This window comes from Catharus ustulatus, chromosome 3 (assembly GCF_009819885.2).
Source record: "Catharus ustulatus isolate bCatUst1 chromosome 3, bCatUst1.pri.v2, whole genome shotgun sequence".
Classification (NCBI taxonomy): domain Eukaryota; kingdom Metazoa; phylum Chordata; class Aves; order Passeriformes; family Turdidae; genus Catharus; species Catharus ustulatus.
This window is the reverse complement of record NC_046223.1, coordinates 11,355,159-11,375,230: the sequence shown is the minus strand read 5'-3', so window position 1 is coordinate 11,375,230 and position 20,072 is coordinate 11,355,159. Positions and strand designations below refer to the sequence as shown.

At 44.9% G+C, this 20,072-nt stretch overlaps 1 protein-coding gene across 10 annotated transcripts in view; it reads right to left on the bottom strand.

The window, feature by feature from the left end:
* Positions 1–863: 863 nt before the first annotated feature.
* Positions 864–20,072, bottom strand: part of LOC116993563 — a 68,409-nt gene continuing 49,200 nt past the window's right edge. For 9 of the 10 annotated variants that reach the window (XM_033054328.1, XM_033054329.1, XM_033054333.1 and 6 more), the window contains 10 exons: positions 15,449–15,619; positions 10,895–10,969; positions 8,677–8,764; positions 6,929–7,040; positions 6,219–6,363; positions 5,442–5,555; positions 4,701–4,845; positions 4,131–4,279; positions 3,482–3,621; positions 864–2,131 (listed from right to left, as the gene is read on the bottom strand). In XM_033054328.1, coding sequence (XP_032910219.1) covers positions 2,010–2,131; positions 3,482–3,621; positions 4,131–4,279; positions 4,701–4,845; positions 5,442–5,555; positions 6,219–6,363; positions 6,929–7,034 — 921 coding nt within the window. In that variant the 5' untranslated portion in view covers positions 7,035–7,040; positions 8,677–8,764; positions 10,895–10,969; positions 15,449–15,619 and the 3' untranslated portion in view covers positions 864–2,009. Of the gene's footprint in view, positions 2,132–3,481; positions 3,622–4,130; positions 4,280–4,700; positions 4,846–5,441; positions 5,556–6,218; positions 6,364–6,928; positions 7,041–8,676; positions 8,765–10,894; positions 10,970–15,448; positions 15,620–16,686; positions 17,567–20,072 lie in introns of those variants that run through there. The other variant, XM_033054335.2, reaches the window with a different exon arrangement.

Below are 20,072 nucleotides of genomic sequence, written 5' to 3'. Positions count from 1 at the left end.
CTGGTACACCCCTCTCCTTTACTGTCCTGAATAACTGTCCATCATGAAGCAATCCCTTGATTTTTAGTGACCACCTTATCCAGCCCATAACACATGGCACCAGCAACCTTCCTCCCTGGAGAAACACCCACTCTGCTTCCCAGCTTTAATCTCCAGTGGGAGGACTTTGATTTTTGTGACAGCGTTTGTGCCTCTGTAGAAGCCAGTAGAAATATGAGACAGTTCTTGCCTGTGCTTTTTGAGCCCTTCAGAGGTTTTTGAGACATGACTTCCCTTTGCAAAAGCCCTGTCAACTCTCCCCAGATAAATAATTGCATTATTTGATATAGTTTCTGGTCATTTGGCCAGCACAGACATGAGGTACAGACATCAAGAAACCTCCTGAAGGCATTTTTTTTTAATGTCCTGTGAAAAACCAGTGCAGCTGCCCTGGTTCAGGACCTGTTTGCAATTTTCTTGTTCAGGAGGATGCAAAACCTTCCTGTGCATTAACTTCTGCACAACCTCACAGCAGCTCCTCACTTTGCCTGGACCCCTTAATCCCCATGCAAGTGGATTTAATACCACTCTATTAAAGAAGGCAGCTAATGGAGAAGCTGCTAGGAATTTATTAGCTGGGCTCTTGGGAGGCAGAGCTTACAAAGTACAAACTTAATAAACAGCATACTGGACAAAGGAGTTTAAATCATACCTAGCAATCTACATCCTCCAACTCTTCACCTCCAAGGCTGATCATCAGTGGAAGTAGCTACCTCCATGAGATCCCAGCAAGGTACCCAGAGTCAGTCTGGAACCCTGGGCATGAGTGAGGTGGGAGCCAGGACAGTTGCTTTAGACGATTTACAGAGTTAGTGGCAGAGTGGTAGAATTAGCTGATTTATTTGAAAATCAAAAAAACCACACAGCAGAGTGATGATGAGAGTAACTGCATTACACTGCTTTTGGGTTTTGTTAAATGTAAACAACAGCACAGATTTAGAATTTAGCTTTGTTAATAGTACTGCAAGATGTTCAACATCTGAAAGCACCTTCCCCATGCAGACTTTCCAGACACCTGTACACCACCAACTCTCCATTAGGCACAGGAAGGAGAGGCAGTGGTCCAAAAATTCAGTTAATCTAGTTTTAGGCTTCCTAATCCCAACTCAGAAGTGGTGAAGCCACATGAGAAAGCACTGATCCAGGATGAACTTGCTCTACTGGTTCACTTTTTCCTTTCTTTTTTTTAAACAGACTTCCTTTGAAGCATCAGGCTTTACCCCAGATCAGGTACCAGCTCATCTGTACACTTAACCTCCTTCCAGAGTAGCCACAAACCCTCCCCAGTGAGAGACATCCAGCCAGCCCAAACTGTGCACAGCTCAGGGAAAGGCAACATATTTGTGTCAAAAATCTTCAGTCACTCCCCCTGCCCCCTTGAATATCAAACATCAGAGCTGACACTGCAAAGGTAGATATCAAATTGTAGTATCTGTTCCTGTCACGCTGAAGAGAAGCAGGGAAAGGAGCTGTGGATGCCTGCAGGAGATCTGCTGAGATCTGCAGGGCTTGAGGATGCTCAGCACCAATGGACAAGGGAATGACAGACCTCCCACTGCTCTCCTGGAATCCTAGGGACAGTTCACTTAGGTCTGCACTTCAAAGAAAGTGAGCTACCAAGGAAAGAACAAGAACAACTCTGTGTGCAAGCCTGCTGGGCACCTGTTGGCACCCCTCCTTGCACTGGCAGGAGAAGAGAGCCACAGCCCAGGCATCACAAAGGTGCACGGGGCTGCTCAGGACCTTTTCCTGAACTTTTCCAGGGTAAAACCAAAGGAATTCAAGCCAGGGTTGTGAGTAGCTGATCTGAGAGAACGTAGGAGCAAGACATTTGCAGATGCAAGACATCTGCATTTGAAATGGAGAATATGAGAGAAAAGCACAAGGAAATTGCTACAGGAAGGAAGGACCAGCTCATGCCCAATTCTTTTTTCTCCCTTTCAAGTATCAGCCACAGTGTGCCAGAGGTCTCAGGCCACTATGCCTGATAGACCTCGGGATTCTGATGTTTCCAGTGGCCTCTTCCAGTGTCTCCATGTGACTAATCCCAGCCGAACAGCAAAGATCAAGCACGTCAGTGCCAGCAGAACAACTGGGGAAAAACACAGAAGCAGGTTAGAGCATTAAAAAAAGACAGTGCCTCTTGTCATACTTTAGCTCCCAGAGCAGGGAGAATTCAGGGAAAGAGAAAAAACCCACAATTGCTTGTACAGGCTCCATTACCCCCAGAGCTGTATCTCTCAGAGTTTTACTGCTCTACAGTGAAACTTGCCCAATGCTTCCAGGTCAAGGAATGTCTAAAAGGAGGAGGCTTCCTGGACACAGGAGTTAAAGTGCATTACATTAACAAAATACTCCAAGAATAGTTGAACTATATAAAGAAACATGTACTAGTTTGGGAAAAGCGCATTCTCGTCCTACCAGCCAAACAAGCTGAACCACTAAGAATGAAGTTTTGCTGGTAAGAAATGTACCTACTGCAGGAACAGAGTGCCTGCCAAAGACCATGCACACCTCCATATTTCTGGTAGCCACAACCATCAGGAGACAAGCCTCCAGTGCCCCTGTAGCTGTGGCAGACAAGATTTGCCAAGTCCGTCCTGCTGGGTGCTTTCAGACATGACCTGGCTCCAGCTGCACTTACAGCACAGGGAACTGTACTGGAGCAGCTCCAGTGGTGATCCCAGTCCAGAATTTAGCTTTAGCCACTGGTATGTGGCAGTGGGAAGGCTGAAGGGTGGGAACATGCTCCCTTCTGCTGACCCGGTGGTGGGAATAGGCATCTCAAACTGTTTCAGCAGGATTCAGAGTTCACACAGCTCGGTCCCTTTCATGCCAGCATAAAACTGCTCATAATGGTACAGCTTCTGCCAGACTGTGATTGTACAGAATTTGGACAGCTTAAGCCTTTTACCACAGATGACTACACTCAACTCTGCTACAGTGCCTCACAGCAAACAGATTATCCCAGGAAAACTTGTTAAGGCTAGCCTGAGCTCTGCATAGGAGAGGAGCATGTGCAGGGCTTTGCACTGTGAAGCCCTCTGTGGGTCAGAAGCTCATGCTTCTGCTCCAAATAAGCCCAGCAATACAGGGCAAATGGAAGTCCACAGCCTTCATCCCAGCCCTGCTTTTCCTTTGGCTTGCCCTACATCAGGTGGAGCTGCTGGAGGAGCCAAGTGGATGATAGAGGATTGCAGAACAAACATATTGCACTGGGAAGTGAACTTGAGACAACACTAGGTTTGGGTTCAGCCCCAAGGCTCATGGGCAATGATTTCTGCTCTGCTCTTTCCTTAGCAAAATTAATACCTTCAAATATGTCCCTAGTTCTGCTTTTAACAAGTAAAGCTTTTCAAGTGGCAAGTCTCTCTGCCCTCAATACAGAGGAAGGTTGTGAAGTGTTTACTGGCCTTCTTTCACAGGAGTCAGAAAGATTCACCTATAAAGACGTCGTTGGTCAGTGGGGATGAAAACGACCTGTTCCTGCACGCGCTGCCAGTCAGAGCTGCTATGACCACTGGGTACACTGTGAGGTTGTAGCGGACATACTTGTCAAGAAAGTAGTTTTCTAGATAAAACCTGTGAAGAAAAAGAGTGACCAGAGTAAAAATTTCCTCTGTATTTTTTTTCCATTCCCGAAGAAAGGAATTAGACAGAGGAAGGGGGGGGGGAGCGGGGGGGGTGGGGGGAGTTGGGTTGTGGGCCAGCTGGGACAAGAATACAAAATTCTTCATTTACTAATATTCAAAAAAATCATAAATAATTTATTTAAAGTAAGTGTAGGGGAAAATAAAGCCATATTTCATATGGTTTCTGTATCACACCCTTACCGGTAAACCTAAGGCAGGTTGGGGTCATGCAAGTCACAAAAACATGTTCCTGGCCCACAATGCTTATTGGCATTTCTAAGGTCAGGGGATAAAAGCTCTGCCCAGACTCTCAGTTCATCTGCCATGAATTGTAACAGAGGCCTTTGTACTCGGCGCTGGGAGAGGGACAAGTGATAGGTGAATTGGAACAGATGGTCACCACTGGTGAGAGGTGGAAGAGGTTTCTGAGGCTCAGTGGGGACCCTTGGGGTCACTTACCATACCACCAGGCTGAGTGCCAGGATGCTCAGGGAAGCAGTGGTTGCTTTCTCATCGCTCACGTTCCACTTGTAGATCAGCACAACAGCAAAGTTCAGCAGTGTGGCGATGCTGGTCCATGTCATGTACAGTGCCAGCCCATTCTGGACCTGCCGTGAAGCACAGCAAGAGGACAAGAGTGACACACCGGTAACCTCTGTTTGTCTTTGATGACCCACAGGCCACGGTGCAGTTAAGGAGCCTTCCGGAAGTCGCTGCAGGATAAGTCCCCCAATACACAGGACAAATGAAGCCTTGGAGTCCTGAGGGGCTCCAGAGATCCAGCTTAGCTGTGTCTTATACTGCTGTTTCAGTAAGTGCACAGAATAGGGCCCACTCCCAGTTTGTGCCAAGAGATGTAGATGCCTTTCCACAAGGTAAAGTCCCTTTGGAACTTTTCTGTGCGGGCCAGAAATCTTTCCTTAGCTGTGTTCTGCCACTGGATCTTTCACTCTGATACCTCCAGCACTGCACAGAAGTTGGATTTTTTTTACCATTTACCCACAGCACAGCTTCTCAAAAGCCACCTACCAGAATGCGGATGAGCCAGAGCTCAGCTTTGTGACCCTTCACAAACCATGAGGAATGGATGCTCAAGGCTCGGTGGGAAACAAACAGGGAAGCACATGTGGTAAGAGAGAGGACTACCAGGAACACCAGGGCTGGAAGAAGATATCTAGGACAAACAACATGAACACACACAATAGACATCACATTTTTTTCAGTGGTGTCATAATGCCCTAATTTGTAGCTTTAGTGTTTGGCCTTTGCTGGCTTTAAGTCATTCAGCTTTTAATAAAGGTAATCACTAAACATAGCCTTCATTTTGACATATTGTTGTTGCTGTTTTAATCTGTTAATCATGAAATTGCTTTCTTGACTGCAAGTGATTTCTTCACCCCTTGACAGTAGTGCTCTTATAAGCCCTTAATGTGACCATCATTATGGAAACAGTCCAAGGCAAGCAGCTTAACTGCATTAATGAAGAGAGGCATGGCTCCTCTCTTACCTGTGGAGTTAAAAATGTAGAAGAAAAGCAGCTTTGAGGAAATCTTAGACTTCAGTGACCAATCTGTTTCATGGGCAAGGTGACAACATAATGCAAAAACCCCCAAACTTTTATGAAGGCTTCATTTTGTCAAAGCCTGGCATAGAGTTTTACAGGTGTGAGTAAGTGTTCACACAGAGGAAAAAAAAAACAAAGAGAAAAAAATATACTAGGGCAATCCCATCAAGAATGTTAGAAAGTATTTGTGACAGAAAACAACTTACTCTCGGTCCCACAGAAAGAGCCATCCAACATTGAGGCCATTATTCAGACACCACGCCACATAAAAAGGTATTGGCAGCAAGTCTGGCTTTATGAAGACATATCCAAGTTCATTCCTGCCAGGAAAAAGTGGGTATGGAGAAAGGAAAATGCCTGCACTGACCAAACAAACATTTCTGGCCTCATTTTCCTTAGAGTAGGAGGGACTCTACATTGGAATTAAACATTTTGGCTTAAATCAGATTATTTCTCCTCTGTGTCCTTCTCTGATACAATACAGAAATACCTGTGGCTTTCCCTATCAGGCAGTTACTGATCTCATAGCCCCAGGAAGGGTTTCCAGTCCAGTTCAACAAACCAAGAGACTCCCCAGTGCTGCTTGTTTGATCTCTGACAAAGAAAACTCAAAGTATTAACTCCGTAATCCATTAATTTTGCTTCTGTGGATTCTCAGCCTCTAACAGTGGGTAAATGCAGGTACTGGATAAATGTGTCAGATTCCCCAAATTGCTGGAAACGAGGCCTCACAGAGGAGTTTACACACTTTGATACCTGCCCACACTTTAGAGGAGTTCATGCACACCTCCAAACTGCTTCTTAACTTTGGATGCTGGTCATAGGAGATGCTCCAGCCACAGAGATGCAACATGTCAAGATAAATGGCAGTGGGTTTGCTCTTGCTAGAAACCCCTGAAAAGGAGGTAAGAGACTGAGCTACTCCATAAGGGAAGAGGTGCTGTCCCTTCTCATTTATACTGTAGAGTAAATAAGGAAAATACCTTCGACAGATCCCTGACAAGGCATAGAGAAGCCAGGCAAGCTGCCAGGTGTAGATGACGTTCCAGATGAGGAAAGTCCAGCCAGCTGGTGTGAAATCAGTGCTGTACTTGGCTGAGATGTTTCCAGGGGTTGTCCTGAACAGACCTGCAGTGGTGAATGTTATTGCAAGCAAAAGTGTTATTACATCCAGAGGATGGGAAAAGACTGCTGATTTTCCTCAACCTTCAGTCTTCCTCCCTACCTCAGTGGGTTCAAGGATGATGAGAGCATGCCCTTGGTGCAAAACAGCCATGTGCTGCTGTTGGTTTAGACATCCATTATGGGATCACCGTCCCTTATTAGGATCACCATGCACCTCTCCTCTTACACAGAACCAGAAAAAACAGCTGTCTGTGTAATGTAGAGGATATCATGAAGGCAGTTTCTGGCAGATTCAGTCCACCAGGGATACAGGATCTGCCTTTCAACCACCACTAGATGCAGGTTCAGTGGGGGCATTTACTTGGATTTCAAGGGACTAAATAAGGTTCAGGCATTTGGCTGTAACACCTGGAGTATGCAGCAGCTACTTCCACCTTTCACAGAGCAAGGTGTATTTGGAGAGTTGATGAGGTAGCAAAAACATCTATCCCATGCAAGCCACCTTGTATCATTGCATGATATAAAGCATGAAACCCACCTCTGGACAAAGAAAATTTGCCGGCATTACCTTTGAAAGTCCCAGTGGCATTTCCAGCGTTCATTATCACCATGACTGTGAAAGTAGCCAGAGACAGAAATATCACCAAAATCTTCAACTTATGTCGAGCATCCATCTTACTCTGAAACACATCAGAGATATTGTTGGCTTACCCTAAAGGAAGCCTGGATTTGACTCACATCCCAGAGACTGTTTTAGAAATAATGTTGTAAATTCACAAATTTTAACTGCCAACTTTTATTTGTGGAGTTTTCATTAGAACTAAAGAGGCCTTTGGTTCAGCGAGGAGCTTCTCCATTTGAAGAGATCTCTTGAGGTTGCAGAATGGAAATGTGAAGCTTTGGGAGAGCTGCCTGCTCTGCCACCCTCCGTTGCGAAAGCCGTAACTTAGGTTTGCCCAAGGTTTTCACAAAAGCCTAAATAGCTAGCCCACAAAATTAGCTCATCTGGCATCACTGTTGCAGTTTTACTGAAGCAAACGGGCTTATCAATTTTGCCCACTCTAGGAAGCAAATATTAAATTGTTGAAGTCTTTGCTTTGCAGCCAAGTGCCTTTTAGTTCAACTTCTCACAGTTACCTCTCTAATCCTATAACTCTGATAAATGAACTTCCTTTCATGGTGGTATTACCTCCTCATCTACTGGCTGCAAATAAGCTTTAAATGCTTTAGCATGTCTCAAGAACTTTATAGACTATAAAATCCACATTCTACAATTTTTCAAGGTTAGTAAGTAGTGACTTGAGCTTTCCCAAGTGATTTCCATTAGTCCAGAATTTATTCTATCCCAGCAAAATTCAGTGCCACCTCTAAGAATAAGCACACACACACACACCCAACTATAGGCAACAGCTTTATTTCTCCTCACAGCTCAGCACTTGAGCTGCTTTCTCTCTACAGTGGCACTTCAATGCTTTCCAGAGTTGGCAGGAGTAACAAATGAGTTGTTTCACATTGCTCAGTCTTGAACAATAAATTCTAGTTCCAGTGCATAGTTTTATAGTTCCAGGCTTTGTTCACAGAACACGTCACAAGGAAGTGGGAAGGGAAATTCTGTTTTCTGTGAATCCATACATGTTTTTCCCTTTTCAGTTCTATCTTAACAGAAAAAAGCACACTTCTAAAAAATAAAAATTAAAATCCTATGTGGAAGAATGCAAGATATGAAATCCCAACTAGATTTATATCAGTCAAATAGTAGAACAACATATTGTTTTCAACAGATACACTGGATTAGAAAATTCTGGAAAGAAAAATCCACTATTGTACTATTGTGTTGTACTACTGCATTGTACTATTAGAGATATCGTTTCTGGCTCAGGACATAACTGACATGCAGACTTCTGAAAGCCATGAAAACGTAGGAGAAAAATATCACTGTACACTTGTCAGCGATCAAGGAAAGAATATAAGACTAGGACATTTGTCTGCTCCAAACCAGTACATGGGACTAGATGGCCCTAGGATCTCCCTGTCAGGCCAAAACTCTGTCCTCCCATAGTCCTGTAATTGACTTCTGCATCATATTTCTTTTTCTTTAGAATATTTGGAAGACCTTGATTGCACAGCTTCAGGGAAGCCCATGTTTTCTTATGGAAGTCTAGGAGGAAAGCCTTATTAAACAGGTCAATAGTTTCACTAGTGTCTCCCACCTCCTGCCTCCCTCTAACTTACTGCTTGCTATAAATGTCTGAAATATTTCCTGCCTGCAGTCTCTAGTCACAAATACCCATTAAAAGATTCAGAAATATTACTCACAGTAATCCACACAGGCTTTAATGGCAGCGTTTCACAGCTGTGGTTCAGCTACAAGCAGTGCTGGGGAGTCTCCGCATCCTAAACTTACCTAAAGAGATTTCATACAACTCTCAGCAGATTAATAATCACTTACTATTAAAAGAAAAATAAAAACTCACAGAAGTTAGACATGCTTTCTGTCTGTGTGCTGCTGCAGCCTCCGATTGGGTAAAGCCTCCCAAAAACAAGCACTTATGCAAGAGAAATGTGATTACTTAACCAAAGACTTTTATAACAGCCAGACATTTTGTATAACATTGCATGTTCCCAACTTGTTGGCAGACAGAAGCTAATGATTGCATGCTCTGGCCTCTTGCCTGCTTTGTCCTTCCCCTTCCCTGCCAGGAGGAGGGAAACTGAACACTTAATGTAAAATATTGCATCTCAAAATCTTAGCGCTCCTGACTGGGAGATGCTGGCAGAGGTTGCTGGAGAAACAGACTGGATTTGGGGTTCGGGGAAGATGGAGATAAAAATGGTTTGAATAGGAAGGGACCTGAAAGATCATCTGGCTCCAACAACCCCTCTACTGTGGGCAGGGACACCTTCCACAATACCAGGTTGCTCAAAGCCCCACCCAGCCTGGCCTTAAACATTTCCAGATATGAACACACAGATGTATAGAAAAGTTTATGTTGGAAAAGAACTCTAAGATCCAGTCTAACCATAAGCGACATAGATCGATAGTCTGGATCCTGTGAGCGTCTTCAGATCTTCTTATAGACCAAGATGGAGATTGGGTCACAAGTAAACTTTCATTCTTTGATACAGAAAAGGCTCCTGCCCCCCAGTGCAAGCCCACCCCACAGAAGCAGTGGAAGCCATGCAAGCTGATCAGTCTCTGCCTGCACCTTTTCTGCTACAGAACTACAGTCTCACCACATCCACTCCTTACATTTTATATTTCTGCTTGTTTCCTCTCAAATTTAAACTTTTATAACTAATTTAAAATATTCTTCAGCATCAAAATGTTATTTACCTTGTGCAGCCACTGTGCTTGCCTAGCAGACAATCTGGCTGGAAACTGTCCCATGTCAAATATAAAGGCAGTGAATTATCTAGCACCTATCTTCATCCATTGGAAACAGCATCATGGGACTGGAAATTAACCCAGCTAAGAGCTTCCTTGGCCATTGAGAAAGGCAGAAAGCCTCTATGAACATGGATTTGCCAGCCGTGGGAAGTGCAGGGCATCCAGCCAGCACTGGTGCTGTCTATTTATCAGTGTAGGTGTGAGGCCCACCCTTTGGAGGCATTCTGAGGTCCACCCTTTGGAGGTATTCTGCTGTGGAAACCAGTGGTTTAAGTATGATTATTTCTTATTAGCCAGATAACATGTTGTGCTCTACACATGGATCAAAAACAAGAGCTGCTTGAGCTACTTGTGAATAACATGTTCCTTGAAGAAAACAAAGGCCTGAGGTCACAGCATGGCAACATTGGAATTTTTCTCTCTTTTTTTCAGTTTGTGAATCCCCCAGATATGTACACAGTGACCCTGCCCATGTCGTCGAAACTGCCTCGAAGTCACAAGTTTATAAACACTTGTTGCAGCAAGCACGGGATGAAATACAAGCAGAACTATGACAAAACCTGTATAGCCTCTCCTCCCAGTAGATTTAAATCTACAATGCACCTTCTTTTTCACACTGGACCATGTCTTATTTATGGCTGTCATATATATTTAGTGTGTATAGGCATATATATGTCTTTGCTCAGAAGAACCAAAATTCACGCACCTCCCCCCCCCCCCCCCCCCCCACGCCTTTCTGTCCCATGTTCTTGCTGGTTATTCCACAATGCGTCTCTTGTTGCAGTGAGACAACTGCAAGCAATGCCACCACAGTGGTGGCCTTGTCCTATGGCCACGCTCTGTAATCCCGGCAGAAACTTGAAGCCCACAATCTGGGTTTCTGAAGGTTTTGGGGTTTTTTTCAGAATAAATCACAACACAGGCCTTGGATAAAATATTTAAAATCATTTTATCACGCAGCCCTAAAAAAATTCCCTCAAGTACATTCATAAAATACAGAGCAATGTACTTATAAAGTTATTAAAATTGAACATCTCTTGCTTCACTAGGCTGCACAGCATTCCCAAAAGTGGGAATGCTCAGGTCAGCTGTAGCTTTAAGATGCCAGAGTTAAACTCAAAGGAAGCTTTTATAGAAAGGTCCTACCTTTCTATAGTGTATCTTCTCTGGGAGAACTTTTAGGCTTATTTCTTCAACATGGGTTTCAATATCTTTGCTGGTCTGTTGAGGAAATAAAATTATATTATCAGAGGAGAGGAAAATGCAATTTCAGTAATTTCACAAGTATAAGGCACACTGGAGTATAAGGCGCACTTTTTTTTGTTTTTTTTTTTTTGCAGCAAGGATCTGCGCACAACAAAGTAGCCAATTAGTAACAATCGCTCCAGCCAGGCTGTCTTGGGTTACAATACAGGATTTGATCCAGGTATCTATTCTATCACCATCTGTTGTGACCAGGTGGGGCAGTGATCCTTATCTCCGTGGGAGATATTCTGCTAATGGGCCATCCATTGAAACCAGGCGGGGCATTGTTCTTTATCTTTGCACCCCCCATCCTTCCTCCAGGGAGTTATCTTCTGCTAATGGCCCATTGAGTCCCACTGTGCGACTGATAAAATTATTTCATCCCATTAGGAGCTGTTCCACCCAGGGGGGAGAGCCCAGCCTTTCCTACCTAGATAAAAGCTGAAATTCTGGGACGCCAAGTCGCCCTCTTTTCCCTGGACTCCAGGGGAAAACTGAACTTTTTTTCCATATCATCACTGGACCTTGGGAGGGAGGCTGCACCCTTCTACAAGACCACTGCTTCAACTGAACCACATCTGTCACTGCAGGAGGACTGTAGCCACCATTTAATGGGACTGCTACCAACACCCTGCCTGATGGGTGTCACCCTGACGGGGTGTCAGGTTGTGCTCTGACTTTGTGTCTTAGTTTGGAGGACAGGTGTCTGCTAAGAAAGACAGGAGCCTCTCTTTGAAATGGAGAATGTTACCCCCCTCTCCAAATTATTATAATTTTGAAATCAAGGCACTCTCAGGCAAAGATATGGGAATTAGGAATAACAGTTCTTTACTAGGGAAATTAAAACAGAAATACAGTACTACAAAGAAACAAACTCCAAACCCTGGCAAAGTCAGAGTACAACCTGACACCCCGTCAGGCAGGGTGTTGGTAGCGGTTTGATTAAATGGTAGCTGAAGTCTTCTTGCAGTGACAGATGTGGTTTAGTTGAAGCAGTGGTCTTGTAGAAGGCACAGTTTCCTTCCAGAGATCTAGTAATGATGTGGAGAAATCTCATTTTTTTCTAGAGTCCAGTAGAGAAAGGGCTACTTGGTGTCCCAGAATTTCAGTTTTTATCTAGGCAAGAAAGGCTTGGCTCTCCTCACTGGCTGGAACAACTCTCAATGGGATGAAATAATTTTATCAGTCACACAGTAGGACTCAATCAGCAATTAGCAGAAGATAACTCCCTGGAGGAAGGATGGGGGGTGCAAAGATAAAGAACAATGCCCCGCCTGGTTTCAATGGATGGCCCATTAGCAGAGTATCTCCCACGGAGATAAGGATTACTGCCCCACCTGGTCACAACAGATAGTGATAGAATAGATATTTTGATCATATCCTGTATTGTAACCCAAGACACTTTGTCAGTGTTTGGAGTTTGTTTCTTTGTAGTACTGTATTTCTATCTTAATTTTCCTAGTAAAGAACTGTTATTCCTAATTCCCATATCTTTGTCTGAGAGCCCCTTAATTTCAAAATTATAATACAGTAGTTTCACGAATACAAGCCGCACGGATTATAAGCCGCACCCCCGGTGCCTCGACAATGTTGCTGTCTTTGTCAATAGATAAGCCGCACCCGGAATATTAGCCGCATTTTCGTTCGTCGTGAGAATCCGTGCGCAGCTTTCACAAATTGGCCAATTAGTAACAGGATCGCGGCATAGCGGGCTTTACTGGCTCGGGGCGGGGCCAGGCAGGCTCGGCCCGCTCATGGTTGCTGACGGGGCCGGCCGGGTGGTGCTGCAGCCGCCGCCGGGCTCACTGGCCCCCCTCTCCCGTCAGCACCGCCCCGCCGCTGCGTTAACGTAGTCGCCCTGCCGGCGGGCCAGGCACTGCCGCCGCTGGCAGGCATGCCGGCCGTGTCGCCGCTGCGTTAACGTAGTCGCCCTGCCGGCGGGCCAGGCACTGCCGCCGCTGGCAGGCATGCCGGTCGCCTCGCTGCTGCGTTCACGTAGTCGCCCTGCCGGCGGGCCAGCCGCTGCCGCCGCCGCCAGGCTCGCCGGCCGCCCCCTCCCATCTGCACCGCCGCCGCGTTTCCTCGCCCTGACCGGCACTGCAGGCCCCCGCACCGCCGGGCTCCCCCACGCTGCTGGCCCCGATTCTGCTGGGCTTCCCCCGCTGCCAGGCAGCCCCACCCGCCGGCCTTCCTGCTTCTGCCATGCTCCCCTGCACTGCTAGCCCCAGTTCTCCCAGGCTCCCCCGCCATGCTGGCCCGGGCTCTGCCGCCCCCCCTGCCCCGCCCTGCTGGCTCAGGCTCTGCCGCCCGCCCCCCACACTGCTGGCCCCGCCTCTGCCAGGCTTTCCCACCTCTGCCGGGGCCGGCCGGGCTCCAGCTTGGCTTGGGGCTGCTGCGGGCTCTCACTTCCGTGTTGGCAGCTTTTAGGATTTTGTTAATGTATTAGCCGCCCCGGAATATTGGCCACACTTCCGGGTTTCCACCACAATTTTGGTCAAATTGGTGCGGCTTGTATTCGTGAAATTACTGTAATTTGGAGGGAGGGGGTTTACATTCTCCATTTCGAAGACAGGGTCCTGCCTTTCTTAGCAGACACCTGTCCTCCAAACCAGGACATGTGCCAAGCCTTGCTGAGCCCCACGGCCCTGCGCGGTTCAGCTCGCACTTCCAGGTTGGCAAATTTCCGAACTTTGTCCATATATAAGGCGCTCCAGAGTATAAGGTGCACTTCCAGGTTCGCACCAAAATTTTAGTCAAAAGGGTGTGCCTTATATTAGTGAAATTACTGTATATTAATTTCAGACAAGAAATGGCTGCTAATGTTTGTATGCACAAAGAGAAGCATGATACAATCCATGTTTACAAGAGGATGTGTCTTGAAATCCAGATAGGCCACTGAATGAAATCACTGGAACCAACTTCCATGACACAGACAGTGGCTGGTACTTTTCAGGACAAGTTGCTTTCAATCAAATATAAGTTTGTATTCATCTGGCTCATGACAGAGAAAAACAGTTTCCAACTAACAGTTATTTTACCATCAGGACAATTTTCCACTGATAAACAGAGGAAAATACGGGCTCCTCCTGTATTCCCAAAAATCTTTAAAGGGTCTGTCCTTATACTCTTTAGAGCCCTCATTTGTTTCAAAAGAAGAAGAAAATAGGCAGGAAAAAAAGCTGCTTTTCAAGAAGGAGAGACCTACCATGCCCATCCCTCCCCACGCACACTCTCTCAGCACCAAGATGTGCTCCAGCAGCAGCAGGGCACCTCAGATACTAGGGCACACACCAGAGCAGGATTGGTTGCCTTGGGACCACACGTCCACTGTCATCCCCCATGCACTGGAAAGCCATGTAGGTATTTATAAGGTGATGAGCTAGCATAAGCAGACTTTGTGCTGGTATTAATGCCCAGCTGACATGAGGAAGATCCTACATTTTAGAAAAACCCTTGACATGAATCCTCCTGCTAGTAGCTGAAATAAAACGTTATGAGCACAGACAGTTTGAGTCCCGGAACAGAAAGTGGAAGCCAATTGCTTTCTACCTAGAGATGCCCCTGTGGATGCCCTGTCCTCAAAATAAACTAGTTTTGTACTGTGCAGGAACTGAGAAGAGTTCATCTGTGGGCAGCTCACCCACCTAATGGCACACTGTCATCAGCAGGAAACTCCAGAAAGCAAAGCTCCAGAAACATCTCCACAGCAAGGCAAGAGCTCAGATATTACAATCAGTCTGCCAGAGCCTTTTGTCCCCACCAGCATCAATAATGGGTTTAAATCCTAAAGATATTCTGCACACTCAGTGCTCCAGTTTAATCCACAGCCACTTGCTTTAACTCCAGGCTTTCCCAATGTGCTGGGCAAACTTGCATCCACAAGTCAGTGACCTCATTGGAAATAATTTTCAGGCCAAGTTCAGCAAGTGTTGACAACCAAATATACTAATCTTCTAACAACAGCTCAAGCATCCTAATCCTGCAGTGGGTTAATCTGGGTGCCCTCAATGCCAGGGATTTGCTTTTCCTTGCTGCTAGAAGGGATGGGATTTGGCTGTGCACGTTACGATGGGCACACAGTGAAGAGGATCTGTGTTAGCAATCCCCTTTGGGTATTTTAAGAAGGAAAATCATCTGCTTTTCATTGCTGGAGAACAGATTCACTCTTTGGTAGCAGGAAAATATCCCTATGTTTGAGGGAGCAAGATGAGTAAAGAATTCACTACCCTCATATTTTCAACCAGACTGTAAGCTGCCATGTTAAAAATCATTGACTGATCTCCAAATCTTTTCATTGAACTCTAGATTAAGGACATTACTGCAAACATTTAAGTAACTGAAACTAAGCCCTGCCAACTCTTGTGAGAAAAAGAGTGTAAAGACAATGCACTTCTTTCTCTAAACTGAGCTTCTAAGAAATAGTAAAAAATATTATCCCCAGATGTTCTCACTTACTGGTTAAGGACTGGCAAGTTTGCCTTCTTCAAAGGCAGCCCAAGAGTCTGCCTGCAGCAGTGTCCAATGTCTGGCAGACAGCATCCACAGCATCAGATCAGGAGTGTGGCAGCAGGAAGGCACAAGGAACCAGGAACTCAGCTGCACAACCCACCCCTTCAAACAGGATGGCTGTGAAGAGATGAGAAAACAGAGAAAGCAGAACTGAGCAGTGATGAACAAAGACACTGGGTATCCTCAATTTACAAACTTCTTAATTGCATAAAGGTTATTTTATTCAATCCCATGGCATAACTGTTGCTCACAGGACTCTCCCATGTCCTCCTTGAAGCAATCACAAAACCAAGAGCATTCATTCAGCACTCTGTTTGCTCAGTGTCACTTCTCTGTCCTTACTGATTTTAAGAACACAGACATAATATTTTCCTGGACACCTCATCACTATCACACGAGGATTTAATTATTTCTCCCCCCACAATTCCATGAGAAAAGGAAAAGCCAGCCCCCTGCATTGGCAGCAGTGGAGTTGTCTCTAAGCCTTCACTGGGTACAGATGACTGTTTTGCAGAGCTCACATGGCCACCAGCATGGCCATATAGAGACATATAGAAAGGGAGGAAAGGCACCTGGACAGTGGTCAGAGCACAAGTTTTTCTCACTTCTGTGGGAGCAGAGAGCTGCCTTCTTTTATAGCTGCAGCACTCAGGTCAGACAGAACCTCTCATGCAGAAAGCCTGTTTGAGAGGTAACTTGGATGGCCTGATTTTCTTTATGGTGTTTTTCTTGTGGCACTTTATATGCTTCAATGCAGTAGTGTCACCTATAATTGGCAGTGTTCAATGCATCTCACAAGCTGAACATTTAGAAAATGAGAAACATTTGGATGGCAGCAGCTTTCCTACAAGAGGGCAGCATGAAGATTAAACAGATATCTTCCATTCATGGCAGCTGAGTGCCTCACTTTACTAGGAATACTCCTTTAACATAGCAACTCTGCAATCTAATTATCTAGGTATTTTTTAAAGGCAACTGTGGTTTATATAAAACGTCATAATACGGATATGTATCACCTCCTACATGAACTATTAGCAGAACTAGAACATTTAGTCTCATTATTGTGGGAAATTAGTGGAACAAAACTCATTGCAAGACCTTAGAGGTAGGGAAGGTGACTTTTTATAAAAAAGATTACAGTAAGTTGGTCCTACCCACTGCCACTCTCCCTTCTACATACTCACGTGCACAGGACTGTATGCATCAATCTGCTCAGGATCAGCCAGTTACAGCAGGAAGCATGTAGGATAACACCACCACTCCACTGCATCTAGGGTTCTTCTTCGTTTTAATGTGCATCTTTTATACACTTCAGCAGTGAATATGATGATCTTGTGTCTCACCCTTCAAGAGTTTCAGGCAAAACTGAGTCTTTTGTTACCCTTATCTAGGCATTTCACAGTATCTCTACTGTGGGTCATCATCCTGTCACCTTATCTCTAAGGCTCCAGTCTGGGTTTTGTCCTCTTTTATTTATTTGCATGAAACACGTGGCTGTGGTTCTGCAGCAATTAATAGATGCTACTCCTTTAACCCTTCATCTGCTGTTTTTCTCTTGTCTTCAGCCAGGCATTTCCATTCACAACAGTGTTGTTATTTCTGCTAAAAACCCCCACATCAGGCAGGAAGAGATCCTGGCACAATTTGGAAGGTGTTAACTTCCTGTGAGCCAGGGCAGGGAATAATTTAGGCAACAAATTACACGTCTTCTGGCTGGCCATACAGAAATGCAGAGGTTGGAAATGTGTGTGTGTTGTGGCAGATTTTAGGCAGCAGTCCCATTAAGTGAATCTCTTGTTTACATGTTACCTCACAAGGTTCATTCACCCTCCTTCCCACATCCCTTACCCTCACTTCTCCATCTGCTCATCTGTCTCATTCTCAGTATCCCATACAATTGCTCCCATCCCCTTTCCCTTAGAGGAAATGTCACTTCCAAAGGCTGGTTTCTGCCAGTGTCTACCCTCTCCTCTCCCACAAGGATGTGCAAAAAGTATCTTCAGACCTATAACTCAACAGAGTCATTTGGCTACTTCCTGAAGGCAAAAAAGCACACCCTTTATTCCATGTTCATCTTCCAGACAAATTTCCAGGCTGCCTTTCAGAACATAAAAGTGTTCAAATAATTAAAAAATAAATTCAGACAGAAATTTAAGACAAAACATCAGTTGCCTTCTAAACTTAGCCAAAACCATGGAGACCTCTTGTACTGTAACTTCAGAGAAACAAACTAAGCCTGAGGCAAGAAAGAAACAATGGGAAATTGCAGCAACAAGGGAAAACTGCAACCAAAGTGGGAATTTTGGTGAAATTAGAAGAGAAAAAAGGGAGCTCTAGCAGGGAGAATAAGGAAGCCATAACTGCAAACAATGGTGTAATTTTTGCCTACAGTAAATGCATGTTACCGTGCATGTATTTGTTACAAGACACGTGCATGCACACCCATATACCCAGAACCTCACTTTGCACTTCCCCAGAGTCATGCAGTAGGTGTTTTTATTCCTTCAAGCTGAAGACCAGGTATGTCCATGGAAAGCCAGCTGAACACAAGGGGTTTACATCTCAAGAAGGTAAAATGCAGTTTATCACAGAAGCCTTTTTCAACACACAAATGGTCCCAGGCCCTGCCACCCACCACTGGAGGCTGCCTGCTCCCACAGATGCAGATGAAGACCTACCCCCAGTGCAACCCCAGTGCAGTGATTTGGGCTAACTTGTGCTTTGGACCTGAGATGCCTTATTTCCTCCTTTGGCTTGTTCTTTGGAGGGACTGGAATCCCTTCCTTGGGCAATGTAGAATATTAGAAATGTTTAGGCTGGAAAAGACCTCCAAGATCATCGAGTCCAAATGTTAACCCAGCACTACCCTGTGTTTCCAAGTGCCACATCTACACATCTTTTAAATCCATCCAGGGATGGTGACTCCACCACTTCCCTAGGTAGGCTATGCCAGGGCTGGGCAATGCTTTTAGTGAAGAAATATCTCCTATTATCCAATCCAAACCTCAGAACATCAGAAGCATTCAGAAAGGTCAGAAGGATGTGATCAGCTACCTCTTTCAAAAATGCAGATTAGCAGCACATTGATGAGGACTGAGCTCCCACAAGTGTCAGAAAAAGCCAGTAAGAGTCCAAACCCTGTGCACATTGAAGAGGTATCTCTTAATGTATTTTCCAAATATTTTCAAACTTTATGTTGTCTTAGCCCAAACACCATTCACAGGGTTATCACACTGCTACTTTCTGCAATTCAATCATCAAAGCAATGTCCACCTTTCCTCCTCTTCCTTCTTCCTACTAATTAATTTTTAAGTGAAACTTATGGTGTTAGCAGTTTTGATCTGGTTATTCTGTTGAGGCTTGTCTACAGTCAGAATCCACAAAGCCTCAGTAGTGCCATCACTGTGAGCTTGCTGTCATGCCTGGGAAGACAGCTGAACTATCAGCTCTCTGGATAATAGGACAACATCCTTTTCTCCTGCATTACAGCTTCCAAATGTGTGAAAGTGCTACCCGAACAGGGCTTTGGCAGTAAGGCTCCCAGACAAAGGCATCTTACTGGCATGTAAAGTGGGCCATGCAAGACCCAGACAACTGGCCAGTCAGTGCCCAGCCCTCTCTCATCAGCTTTAGAAGCTCAGACACAAGTTAAGGCGTATCAAGACTCATTTTGTTTGAAAGTTTGTAGGAGCGATGGAGTCAGGTCCTACAGATAAACACAGGATCATTCTGACCAAGCGTATTTTTTTTAAAGACACTGGTTATTACTGCAAAAGAGGTTATTTATAGGCTACATAATCTGCCTGTCTGCCACATGGTCCTGCAAAGCTCCTGTGTTAAAACACCAGCAAACCTAAGAATCACTTTGAAAAACTCACCCACTGCAAATCAAGGAGAATTTGGGATCATGACAATTGCTGAAAGACTTGCTCTGATCACAAATACTTCCACAGAACGGACCAACAATGTGAGAAGAAGCACACAGGAATTTCAGTTTCAAACATTAGGAAATACACACTGAAAAGAGCAAAGTAAACCAGCAAAGATTTGGGGTTTTTCTTTTGGCTTTTCTCCACCAACGTAAAATCATCCATAGTTCACATGCAGGGCAGTTTTTCTTAAGTGGGTTTGAACCACAACAACTGCAGTGTTATCCTTCCAAGCACGTTCATGCTTTGCTGCAAGTGTAGATCACTACCTGTGTTTTACTACCTGTTACAGTAGTAAAACAGGGTAATAACAACAAGATCCATCATTCATTATGATGAAAGGACTGTCATGGCTGGATCACACTATATCAGTAGAGACTATAAATCTCCTCATATTTTACTCCCCATGAAAAGAGCACTTTCCCAATTAGAGAAAGCTGCTGAGCCAGAGATATGCTCTCAAGGCATGTGAGTGTTGTGACGGAACACATCTGTCACTTGGCAGTGTTCACCTGAAAGGAGAGCCCTGGGTGATATGGCACAGAAGTGAAAGCTTTTTTCATGTCATACAACAGAAAGTGTCTGAAAGAAGAGAATTTCAGCTTTCTCAGAATTTTCAGGGAAGAGGCATCATGATCACT